This window comes from Chelonoidis abingdonii, chromosome 14 (genome assembly GCF_003597395.2).
Source record: "Chelonoidis abingdonii isolate Lonesome George chromosome 14, CheloAbing_2.0, whole genome shotgun sequence".
NCBI lineage: Eukaryota > Metazoa > Chordata > Testudines > Testudinidae > Chelonoidis > Chelonoidis abingdonii.
Window position 1 is genome coordinate 18,993,140 of NC_133782.1, and position 13,166 is coordinate 19,006,305.

The window sequence follows — 13,166 nt, forward strand, 5'->3', positions numbered from 1 at the left end:
GCCAAAGAATCAAATGGACGCTCATGGAGGGAGGGAGGGGGGTACTGAGCACTTCAGCTATCCCACAGTCCCCGCAGTCTCCGAAAAGCATTTGCATTCTTGGCTGAGCTCCCAGTGCTTGTAGGGTCAAACACATTGTCCAGGGTGGATCAGGGTATATCTCGTCAATTTACCCCTTCTCCTCCCCCTCCCCCCCCCATGAAAGAAAAGGGAAAAAAAATTGTTTCTTGACTTTTTCCAGTGTCACCATATGTCTACTGCATGCTGCTGGTAGACGCGGTACAAAATGACTGATAGCCGTCCTCACCATCCTATGAGTGCTCCTGGCTGGCCTCGGTGAGGTCGGCCGGGGGCGCCTGGGTAAAAAAAGGAATGACTCCCGGTCATTCCCGGCAGATGGTACAGAATGGCTAGTAACCGTCTTCATCAGAGCAACTAGGGGCTGAGCTCCATCAGCCCCTCCCCCCCTTTCATGTCTAAAGAAAGGATTCTGTACTGCTTGGACTATCACAGCAGCAGGAGGCTGCCTCCCCCTCATTTTATCTCACTAAAAAGTCAGTGCTGCTTATTCCTGCATTCTTTATTACTTCATCACACAAATGGGGGGACACTGCAACGGTAGCCCAGGAGGGTTGAGGGTGGGGGAAGCAACGAGTGGTGTTGTTGCAGGGGCACCCCCTAGAATGGCATGCAGCTCATCATTTCTGCGGGATCTGACACGGAGCAGCTGCACTCTCTGGTTCTCTGGTACACTGGTTCTCTAGTACACTTGCCCCATATTCTAGACAGGACTGACTCTATTTTTGGATAAAACATAAAGGAGGGAATGACCCGAGGAGTCATTCCCATTTTTGTCTTTGCGCCCCAGCCGACCTCAGCGAAGGCCAGCCAGGAGCACCCATGACAGCAGCAGACGGTACAGAATGACTGATAAGTGTCATCTCATCGCCAATTTACAATGACATGGCAGACAGTACAATAGGGACGATAACCATCTCTGCTACCTTGCAAAGGCAAATGTATGCTGCTCTGTAGCACTGCAGTACCGCCTTGGTCAGCAGCATCCAGTACGCATACAGTGACAGTGACAAAAGGCAAAACGGGCTCCATGGTTGCCATGCTATGGTGTCCGCCAGGGCAATCCAGGGAAAAAAGGGCGAAATGATTGTCTGCCGTTGCTTTCACGGAGGAAGGAATGAGTGATGACATTTACCCAGAATCACCCGGGACACTGTTTTTGCACCATCATGCATTGGGATCTCAGCCCAGAATTCTAATGGGCAGGGAGACTGCGGGAACTATGGGATAGGTAAGGGATAGCTACCCACAGTGCAACGCTCCAAAAATCAACGCTAGCCTCGGTACATGGACGCACACTGCCGAATTATTGTGCTTTGTGTGGCCGCGTGCACTCGACTTTATACAATCTGTTTTACAAAACCGGTTTATGTAAAATCGGAATAATTCTGTAGTTTAGACATACCTTCAATGTAACTGACACTAGGATAATGTTTCTCAAATGTGGCCGCCAGGGGCTTTTCTTGCGGCCACTATCTCGGGAGAGGGGGGGCGGCAATTAAAGCAGCAGCCCCTCCCCTGGAGCTGCCAGCAGTGGTTTGGGCCCTGGCCACCTCTGGAGACAGAAAAGCTGGAGGAACAGCCAGCCAGTATGTGTTCCCCACCTTTCCAAGGGTAGTGAGGTTGGGTTTCAGACCTGGGGTGGTGGGTGGCAGGCTCCACCCATGGGCCTTTGGACTCCATCCCCTGGGGTCCATCCTCAGGCATGGGGTTTTGGGTTCCATTCCCTGACTGTGAGGTGACAGTCCCTGGCCCTGAGCTCATCCTCCCCAATGAGCCTTGGTCCCTGCTGCCTCCCCCAGTGCCCCATCACTCCACTGCCTCCGTAGCCATTTCCCCATCCAGGGCTTAATTTGTCTCTGGACTTGCCAAGACTGAGTAAGTCTGCTGTGAAAAGTGATATTTGTATTAGGGCTGTCAATTAATCGCAGTCAACTCACGCGATTAACTCAAAAAAATTAATCATGATTAAAAAAATTAATTGTGATTAATTGCAGTTTTAATCGCACTGCTAAACAATAGAATACCAATTGAAAATTATTAAATATTTTGGATATTTCACTGCATTTTCATATATATTGTATTCTGTGTTGTAATTGAAATCAAAGTGTATATTATTTTTGCTTACAAATATTTGCACTGTAAAAATTATAAACAAAAGAAATAGTATTTTTCAATTCACCTCATACAAGTACAGTAGTACGATCACTTTCTTGAAAGTTCAACTTACAAATGTAGATTTTTTTGTTACATAACTATGCTCAAAAATAAAATAGTATAAAACTTCAGAGCCTACAAGTCCACTCAGTCCTACTTCTTGTTCAGCCAATCGACAAGACAAACAAGTTTATTTACATTTACAGGAGATAATGCCGCCCTCTTCTTATTTACAGTGTCACCAGAAAGTGAGAACAGGGATTTTCATGGCCAGATATTCAAAACATTTGTATGCCCGTTCATGCTTCGGCCACCATTCCAGAGGACATGCTTCCATGCTGATGACAACTCGTTAAAAAAATAATGCACTAATTAAATTTGTGACTGAACTCCTTAGGGAAGAATTGTACATCCTGTGCTTTGTTTTGCCCACATTCTGCCATGTATTTCATGTTATAGCAGTCTCGGATGATGACCCAGCACATGTCCATTTTATACTGCTGGAGAAATTCTGCGCCAAAACATTAAAAATTCTACATCAAAAAATTAAAATTTCAGCATCTGATATTATAAAATTGTGCTGAATTCTCCATACTTTGTCAAAATAACATAGTATAATCACTTTGATTTAAATTATTTTGTTAATTTATTTAAACTACTTTAAAATGGATGGAGAATGGAGGTGGGGAGCATTGCAGGAAATTCCCAATCCTCATTGCCTAACTGTAATGTAACTAGATTTGACTCTTTATTTCTAGTTATTAGTCAACAAATATATGCAGCCATATGCTCAGTGTTACATCATCGCCAACGGAAGACCAAGTAAGGGCTGGGGAATCAAACTCACGTTTTAGTTAAAAAATTTAGACCAGTTCTAATCACTAAAGCACCATCAGCATTTATAAGGCCATCCTGTCTTTTACACTACTCTGGCAATGTAAAGGAGCTTTAAAACTTTTACCCCTATTTTATCCTCCTGGGGAAATTCACAAAGAGAATGGGAGCAATTGACTAAGCAGGCAGGCTGCTACATTCTGCTATGCCTGAGGGGACAGTGCCTGTCCCATGCCTACCTCTTTAGAAACACTCCAAAGCCCTGCCCTTCCACACCAAGCGTGCTGCAGTAGTGAGAGGCACAGTGTGTGTGTGTGTGTCTGTCTGTCACACACACACACACACACATCTCTAGTGCCCGGACCAACCTGTCTGTGCTCCCTTAGAATGGCATGTGATCGCTCTTGCAGCTTCCCTTTGCTTCCCCATCAGACGTCATTTTTCTGCAGAGAAGCAAAGAAATCTGCAGGGAACATGAATTCTGTGCATGTGCAGTGATGCAGAATTCCCACAGGAGTCAAAATTTTAAGAATACTTTCACTGCAGATTTCACAAAACGCAAAGACGGTACCAATATGAGATTTCTAAAGATAGCTACATCACTTGACCCAAGGTTTAAGAATCTGAAGTGTCTTCCAAAATCTGAGAGGGATGAGGTGTGGAGCATTCTTTCAGAAGTCTTAAAAGAGCAACACTGTGATGCAGAAACTACAGAACCCAAACCACCAAAAAGAAAATCAACTTTCTGCTGAGGCATCTGATTCAGATAATGAAAATGAACATGCATCGGTCTGCACTGCTTTGGCTTGTTATCGAGCAGAACCGATCATCAGCATGGATGCATGTCCCTTGGAATGGTGGTTGAAGCATGAAGGGACATATGAATCTTTAGCGCATCTGGCACATAAATATCTTGTGACACCAGCTACACCAGGTGACATAATAAACAAGCGGGCAGCATTATCTCCTGGAAATGTAAACAAACTTGTTTGTCTGAGTGATTGGCTAAACAAGTAGGACTGAGTGGACTTGTAAGCTCTAAAATTTTACATTGTTTTATGGAGGTTTTTTGTACATAATTTTACATTTGTAAGTTCAACTTTCATGATAAAGAAATTTCACTATAGTACTTGTATTAGGTGAATTTTTTTTTATAGTGCTAATACTTGTAATCAAAAATAAATATAAAGTGAGCACTGTACACTCTGTATTCTGTGTTGTAACTGAAATCAATATATTTGAAAATGTAGAAAACATCCAAAAATATTTAAATAAATGGTATCCTATTATTAACAGTGCGATTAATTGCGATACATTTTTTAATCGCTTGACAGCCCTAATTTGTATGTTTGTTAATATCACTTTTCACAGCATACTTACTAGCTAGCAAATCTTTAAAAAAAAAAAAGGGGGGGGGGAGTGGAGGAAAGGCAACCAGAAAAAAAAGCAAAAGGAACAATAAGAAAAAAGAAAAGACTGTACAAAGCACTTTGTGTTTCTATTCTGTTTAGGACCAGCAAAGAATAGAGACAACTGTACATTTATTTTTATTACTGAGTCTGGAAAAAGAAAAGCCTACATAAATAAATAATGATTTGGACATGTGTATGTGTATATTTATTTGTATTTCCTAAAGTTAATTAAGTATTTTAGGAAAAAGTGTCAGAGCGACCACTAGCAATAGTTGGTGGCTGCACTCTGAGGCCACCAAAGATTTGTTGTGAGAACGCTTGCGATAAAACATTTATTTTAAAAATTGACTGACAGATACTCATCCCTGCTCCCTGCCCTTTATGCTACTCTGGCATTGCAAAGGGGCCAAAATACTGATTTAAACAGGCAGTTGAGGATTCTGCGTCATGGGAGATTTTCAGTAAGCATAGAACCAGCATAGGACACCTCTTCCCAGTCCCCACATCTCCACCACCGTGTAGCCAGGAAATGAGGGCATGGTTAAAGTGCTGCTGCACTTCAGTGATCATTGGCTGATATAATGACTCCTAGGGGAAAGTTGCAGTGAAGCACAAGTTACAGAATTCCTGAATCCCTTTTAAATAACATGTGGTGTTGAACTGGCCTGAGGTCTAGAGGACAGAGTTGTGTAATGGTATCTTATTTCATCCCTTTGTGTCCTGTGAAGCTGTGCTGAAGTGAAGGTTGAGGGACTGAATTTTTGCAGATGCATAATTCTGTGTATGGATTCTGTTTGTTTATCTCATTTTATTCATCAAAGTAAATATGACTTTCAAAGCTTTCTGGAATTGTTTTGGCTTTGGAACTTTTACTTTGTTATAATTATATCCTGGGAGAGCCATGTTGCAATGACATCCAGACTCTTCTATCTAAAGGAGCCAGGATACAATATAGATTTGATGGATTTGTGTTTGTGGGAGGAGAGTGTGATCCATGGTCCTGTTTATTTGTTGAAAACTAATTCACAGCAGTATTGAAGCTCTTGGCTTGTGAGGCCAAAGGCTGTGCAAAGCAGTTGCAGCGGGTGGGGAGTACATCATACTGCATATAGCACAACCGAGGCATCAAGGAGCTAATTGTAATAGAAATAATAAATAATAATAGAGGGTAAAAACGATGGCCCCACGATTTTGAGCCTGGTAATTTGCACCTTATCAATGGGAGAAATATAGACTCATCTTTCTTTGTGTCTCAACTAGAATTGACAATGGCGGAGATGCGGCAAAGTCTTGAGCAGGAGCGTGATCGTTTGATTGCTGAAGTAAAGAAGCAGCTGGAGTTGGAGAAGCAGCAAGCTGTGGATGAAACCAAGAAGAAGCAGTGGTGTGCCAACTGCAAGAAAGAGGCCATCTTCTACTGCTGCTGGAATACCAGCTACTGTGACTACCCCTGCCAACAAGCTCACTGGCCTGAGCATATGAAATCCTGCACACAGTCAGGTAATCTGCCTCTGGGAAACCTACCTCACAGCTGCTCAGAGTGAGGAAATACGGGGCTGGTGGAAATGGTGTCCATTTATGTGTGCACAGTTGTGCCAGTGGGGAGGGGTGAATGTGGATTGCTCCACATTGCTAATGGCTATATTGTATAAACCTTTTTATTTTTTTATTTTAGCTACTGCAACACAACAAGAAACAGATACAGAAATTAACCCAGAAACATTAAATAAATCGTCCCAGCCCAGCTCCAGTGCACAGACTCCATCCACAGAAACAGCCAGCACCCCAAAGGAAAAGGACAGTGCATCCGATAAAAACAAAGACTGTGTTACAGTGAGTATCGCTGCAGTCACTTCAGCCTAAGAATATGTCTGATTTCTCTTAAACCTGACCCTAAGGTATCCTTGGGACATCATTATTTTTTGGCCCCTTGTACATTTCTAGACGGTCATTTTGTGAGTGAGGTAGGAAATAGTATTTTTCCTCCATCATGACAAAACTATTCCATTTGGCGAGAGAGAAGCAGGATGTCCTCCAGGAGCACCCTTTCCCCTGCACTCATCCCCAATAAGATCTTACGTTGACTTGACATCCTTCCAGCCAAGGAGGACTGGACCTGTCTCCCTCCAGGGCCCATCAGTGTTGCTTCTGGTCTGGATCTTTCAAATACAATATAAATTGCCTTCTGGGCTGAGCAATACTGACTGCAGCACTCACAAATACTGCTGGATCTACAGTTAAGAGAGCAGCATGCAAACATGATATCTTCCTTGCCATCTACTCTGACAGGGTTCTGCAGGCAAGGATGAGCAGTACTCTGATGCAAAGGGCCCCATCACTGCATATACAAGATAAATGCCTATAATAAGGACTCCACTTTATAGGCAGGTTTTGACTAATAACCATTTCTACAGTAATGCTCTTCTTCCCTGCCAAGAAAAAGCTATTAAAGCAACAACTTTATTGGGGGCAATATCTTGCAATATCTCCCCCCACCCATTCCCCTACTTCAATGTAAATATCATTAACAATGTTTGAAAATGTTCAAAAACAGAAAATATTATGTTGTAAAGTATTGTGATTCCAGCATGATGTCTCATTGAGCTAGTCCTCTAGAGTGGAGAGTGTGGTGCACTAGAGAACCTGTGTTCATTTCTGGCATCATTGGTAACATCTGGAATTAGATCTTCAGGTTTGATGTGGTTTCTAAGGGAGTAACTTGGGGTGGAACCATATTTGAGGAGAGAGACAGTGTGTGTTTCACTTGAATGCACTAGTAAAACTGGTGAACTATATTGAGCTTCAGTGGCTCAGTTGATGTCTGTACACATTGTGTCAATACAAACTTCTTTATCATGCGGTATTGGGAGGTGTTGGGGGAGTCAGTTACCTAAGACTTCTGCCATGGAATGTTCCATTTTTTAAATTTAGAATTTCTTTCACATAGTTGTTCTACCTGAAGCATCATGCTGTGTACATTGATCATGTTCATAATTTGAATTTTGTTTTATTAACAAAAGTAACCTGTGAATTCATGAAGATGCACATTTTTAACACAACATCCAACATAAATTTCATATTCTAATAGTAATAATAAATTAGGTGGAATTTATGTAAAAGCTGAGACTTTTACTGAGGTTACCTGTGCTGTCTCTGCAGATAGCAACAGGTGTGACAAGCAACCAGCCTATAAAACTGGTCCAGGTACCGCAGACCACCACCTATATTCCAACTACTCAACCCACAATTGTAAGTACATCATCATCATTTAAAGTCTGCAATAGAACTGTTCCTGGCTTTAAAATAGCTCAATATCTTTTGGGGGTGGTTTCCTGTCTGTTGCTGTATCAGGATATGAATTCACTGGTGTCAAGTCTCAATTTGCAATGCAAAATGCCTTATTTTGCTGTGCAACATTCCATCTTTCTCATGCCTTCCATTTTCATCATTTGGTTATTGCAAGGAGCTGGGAAAAGCCACTGGGCATATACTTAAGGAACTGAAGATAGTCAGACCGTTGTCTGCAATAGAATATTAAAATTGTTTACCCTTTTGATTTTGGTTATTTGACCAAGACATCCTGGTAAATATAGCAATTTTTTTTATGTAGCATCTTTTCCTGTGGTATCCTAAAGAGCTTTGTATAATATTGCTGTATTAGAGTTCTAGCCCGATATTGCAGTAACTATGAAGGCAGAAGGAGCAGCTAATCAGTATTCATTAGTATTGTGTCTCAGATGTAGCTTTGTGCACCAGGACCTGTGCCAAAGGCGCTTTAATTTCTTCTTCGAGTGATTGCTCATGTGTATTCTGCAATAGGTGTGTGTGCTCGCCATGTGCACTGGTGCCAGAAGTTTTTCCCCTAGCAGTACCTGTAGGGGAGTGCCCCTAGCAACTCCCAGAGTGGCGCCTCCATGGCGCGGTATAGGGGGCGCTGCACACTCCCCGCACCCTCAGCACCTTCACTGGCAGCAAGAAGGAACTTTGGAACTGCTCCACTCCAGCTTTGCTGTAGCTCGTCCCCTGAACTGCTTGTTCATTCAGTGTGTGGTACCTGTAGTTAGTTAGTTGATTAGTTTAGTTTATCTAGAATGCCTGGGCTGGGGCATGCCCCGTGCCCTGGGTTTTAAGTTGTGCGACACTTGTAGGCGACCTATGCTAGCGAGTAGTCCGCACACAGACTGTTTACACTGTTTAGGGGAAACCCATCTCAGCGATTCCTGCAAGATTTGCAAGTTGTTTAAACCTTGGACCAAGAGAGAAAGGGACATTAGGCTTTGGGCTATTCTGATGGAGTCGGCACTGACCCTGGCTCCAGCGCACCACTCCGAGTTGACACCGGCCACTGCGGTGTCGGTGTGCGGCGACCCTTCGGTGCCATCAACTAGTCGGCACTACTCCCCGTCCACAGGGCATGCCAAGAAGTCTAGGAAGAGGCCTTCGCCGTGGCACTGGAGTAAACTCGGGACAGAGGCTAGATCCATGTTGAGCAGTCCTGGATCCCCACCAGCCTCTAGGCCTCCGACTCAAGTTGAGCAGAGTAGCATGGCCCATTCAGAGCAGGCCTCCCCAGATGTCCGGATGCCCTCCACACCAGAGGCCCTGCAGGCAGTCCAGGATGTCATGTCCATGCTGGTACTAGGAGCACTTCCGATATTGGCCCTGCGCTCCAGAGGCAAGCTGCTACTGGGATCTCCACAGTTGTGTCCATCTCGGTCGAGGGAGCGTTCCCAATGCTGTTCGCTGCCCAGCGACCGTTCAGGGCAAAGTCCACATGGGTTGTCCTACACTCCCACCAGGCTGTCTGGTTGGGTACTGTCTGACTGAGACTTGTGGCACCGCTTCACCTCGAGGAGTGAACACCAATGGGGCCGAGGCAGATGACACCAAAGGTTCTTGTCTCCGACGGACTATCTCAGCTGGTTACGACACGAATGTTGACACCGTTCTTGTTCGTCGTCCCACTGCAGGACCCCGCCATGGCACCGCCCCCACAGCTCTGGGCATCGATCACCAGTGTCTTGCCGTCGCGGGTCCGCCAGCTGGAGTCGATCACAGAACAGCTGTTACTGATGGTACCGGACCTCCACGTCGGGATCACAGTCCTGTGGTCGGCATCGCTCTCGGTGCCACCACTCCTCCCGGTCCAGGGACAACGACAGGTTGTATGTCAGCCTGGCCTCCCTTTGTAGTCATCCATCAATGGGCCAGGCCAGCCAAACCGAACAGCTGGCTCCGCCGGTGCCACAGCAGGTGTGGGGGCTTGCTCAGTGCCCGGAGCCTCAGAAGGACCATCGGCCTCCCTCGGTGGGACGTACATCCTCGGCACCATGCCTGGAGACCAACCAGGTGGTGGACCCTCCAGTGCCGGTGGACACACAAAGTACCGCACTGGCCTCCTTGCCCTCCCTTGATGAGGCAATTATAGCCCCTCTTCCCTCCATCCCACAGGAGGACTTTAGGGCCCACCAACAACTCTTAAAAAGGGTGGCATCAAGCCTCCACCTTCAGGCAGAGGAGATGGAGGAGCCCTCTGACTCCCTGTTTAATGTACTGTCCTCCTTGGCACTGGGCAGGGTAGCCTTGCCTCTACACGAAGGGGTGGCAAAAATTTCAAATGCTTTATGGCAAACCCTGGCCTCATTGGCCCCCATCTCTAAGAGAGCGGAACGCAAGTATTTTGTGCTCCTAACTCCCTAGTGGTCGAGTAGGTCAACCACAGGGAATGGCAGGGCCAACCAGCCCCTACTCTGAAAAATAAAGATTCAAGGAGGCTGGACTCATTTGAAAGAAAAATGTATTCATCCTTGAGCTTCCAGTTACAGGTGGCGAACCACCAGGCTCTCCTGGGCAGGTATGAGTTCAATGTGTGCGGCTCCCTGGCCAAGTTCAAGGAATGCGACAAGAAGGAGTTAAAAGCGCTGGTGGAGGAGGGTACACCGGCTGCCAGGGCAACCCTGCAGGCAGCTTTGGATGCAGCATACATGGCCATGCAGTCCATGGCCTCAGCGGCGTCCATGAGAAGGGCGTCATGGCGCCTGTTCTTTGGGCTGTCCAGCGAGGCGCAGATCTCCCTGCAGGACCTCCCGTTTTGACAGCAAAGCTCTGTTTGCGGAACAAATGGATACAGAGCTGCATGGCCTGAAAGACTCCCGCACGATGCTCCAGGCTCTGGGTCTCTATGTTTCAGCTCCAGCTAAACTTAAGTTTGAACCGCTGCAAACTCCCATCCAGGCCACCCATTCAAAATATGAGACCGCTTATAAAAAGTTGCGGGACTATAAGAGGCGCCCACAGAGGCAGTCTCGACCTGCCCCTCAGCCTGCGTCTTTCAAGGACAAGCAGGCAGGGAAAAGGCGGTTTTGACAGGACACACGGTGTGCCCTGCAGTTCTCATCAGGGATCCACCTTCAATAAACTTTCCTTCTCCAATTGATTGTGTACTTTCCTCCCAGAGTGGTCGCGGTGGACCTCGGACTGATGGGTCCTCAGTACCATCTCCTGGGGCTACACCCTCCAGTTTACTTCCACCCTGCTCAACCACTCTCCGCCCTGTCCCTCCTGGGGAACCCCTTGCACGAGGCTCTGCTCTAGCAGGAGGTGAGGTGGCTCCTGGGCCTAGGAGCGGTGGAAGCAGTGCCGGGGGGTGGGGAGGGAGAGGTTCAAAGGCAAGGGGTGCTACTCCCGCTATTTCCTTATCCTGAAGGCCAAAGGGGGCTCAGGCCCATCTTGGACCTGCAATGTCTGAACCACTACATGGTGAAGTTTAAGTTCCGCATGGTCTCCCTAGCCTCCATCATCCCCTCCCTGGATCTCGGGGACTGGTATGCCGTCCTCGAGCTGCAGGACGCATGCTTCCATATTCATATTTTCGAGAGGCACAGACAGTTCCTCAGTTTCACAGTGGGGCAGGAACACTACCAATTTACGGTCCTCCCATTTGGCCTGTCCACTGCCCCCAGGATATTCACTAAATGTATGTTGGTGGTAGCAGCCTACCCCAGGCTCTGGGGGATCCAGATCTTCCCCTATCTGGACTACTGGTTGGTCAAGGGCAGTTCCTGGTCACAGGTGTGGTATCACGTGATGCTCCTTCTGTCCATGTACACCACTTTGGGCCTGTTGGTGAACACCAAGTCTACGTTAGTCCCGGTACAGCCCATAGACTTTATCAGGGCTGTCCTGGATGCCTCGTTGGCCAGAGCCTCCCTCCCACTGGACAGCCCTGAAGGGACTCATCAACACAGTCACAAGGTTTCCGGTGACAACAGCCAGAGCGTGCCTCTCGCTCTTGGATCACGTGTTGGCATGCACGTATGTGGTCCATCACACCATGCTCAGGATGAGGCCCCTCCAGCTCTGGTTGGCCCTGGAGTTCTCCCAGGCCAGAGACACAATGGACAAAGTCCTCATGGTGCCCGAGCCAGTGATCACCTCCCTACGGTGGCGGTCCTCCCTGAAAATCACGCTCCAAGGGCTCCCGTTCAGGGGGAAGGCCCTGTTGCTGGATCTGGTGTCTTGACGCATTGGACCTGGGATGGGGGGCCCATGTGGGGAATGTTCAGACCCAAGGTCTGTGGTTGGCTCAGGATCTGACTCTCCACATAAACGTCAAGGAGCTCAGGACGGTATGGCTGGCGTGCATAGTCTTCCACTCACACCTGAAGGGCCAGGTGGTCAGGGTTCTCACAGACAACACTGCCTCGATGTTTTACATTAACAGGCAAGGTGGGACCTGATCCTCTGCCACAAAGCCCTCAAGCTGTGGGACTTTTGTATAGCCCACAACATCTGCCTACAGGCCTTCCATCTACCAGGTGCCGGGGCTTGTAGGCAGATCACTTGATCAGGGACTTCTGTCAGCGAGTGGTCTCTCCACCCAGAGGTGGTGCACAGACTTTTCCAAGTGTGGGGAACTCCCCAGGTGGACCTGTTTGTGACTAGGCAGAACTGTCACTGTCCCCAGTTCTGCTCGGGGGGAGGGACGGAGGGGGCTGGGACAGGGCGCTATCTCCGATGCCTTCCTCCTGTTCTGGTCAGGCCAGTTTCTTTATGCCTTTCCCTTGTTACCGCTGATCGGAAAGGTCTAGGAAAAGATAAAGAGAGACAAGGCTCAGGTCCTTCTCATTGCCCTGGCATGGCCCAGGCAGCTTTGGTACGGAGCTCTTATGGGCCTGGTGATCCCTATCATGGCCGTTGTCTCCCGCCCAGACCTACTCTCCCAGGACCAGAGCCGCATCCGCCACCCTAACCTAGCAGCACTCCACCTCATGGCATGGCTGCTCAATGGTTAGGCCAGGAGGAAAAGATGTGCTTGGAAGGGGTTCACCCCCTCCTCTTAGAAAGCAGTCGACCCTTCATGCGCCAAGCATACTTGGCAAAGTGGTTTCGGTTTTCCAGATGGGCAGGTGAGCGGGGTGTTTCCCCGGTGGCTACCCCGATGCAGCTGATTCTGGACTACCTCCTTCACCTTAGAGCCCAGGGCCTGGAGCCCTCATCAGTCAAGGTGCACCTGGCAGCCATATCGGCCTTCCAGCTGCTGGTGCAGGGCCACACGGTATTCTCCCATGCTATCACTGACTGATTCCTTAAGCGGTTGGATCATCTCTTCCCGTATGTTAGGTCCCAGTCCCGCAGTGGGACCTAAACCTGATGTTGGCGCTTCTCACGGGGCCCTCATTTGAG

The 13,166-nt window shown here is 47.4% G+C and overlaps 1 protein-coding gene and 1 long non-coding RNA gene across 7 annotated transcripts in view; one reads left to right on the top strand and one right to left on the bottom strand.

Moving 5' to 3' along the window:
• ZMYND8 (zinc finger MYND-type containing 8) overlaps positions 1 to 13,166 on the top strand; it is a 150,395-nt gene that overhangs the window by 129,223 nt on the left and 8,006 nt on the right. For 5 of the 6 annotated variants that reach the window (XM_075072271.1, XM_075072270.1, XM_032767426.2 and 2 more), the window contains 3 exons: positions 5,742 to 5,981; positions 6,157 to 6,314; positions 7,641 to 7,730. In XM_075072271.1, the coding sequence (XP_074928372.1) occupies positions 5,742 to 5,981; positions 6,157 to 6,314; positions 7,641 to 7,730 (488 nt within the window). The remainder of the gene's footprint in view (positions 1 to 5,741; positions 5,982 to 6,156; positions 6,315 to 7,640; positions 7,731 to 13,166) is intronic. The other variant, XM_075072273.1, reaches the window with a different exon arrangement.
• Positions 1 to 13,166, bottom strand: part of LOC142047730 (uncharacterized) — a 60,392-nt gene that overhangs the window by 34,964 nt on the left and 12,262 nt on the right. The window lies entirely within an intron of this gene.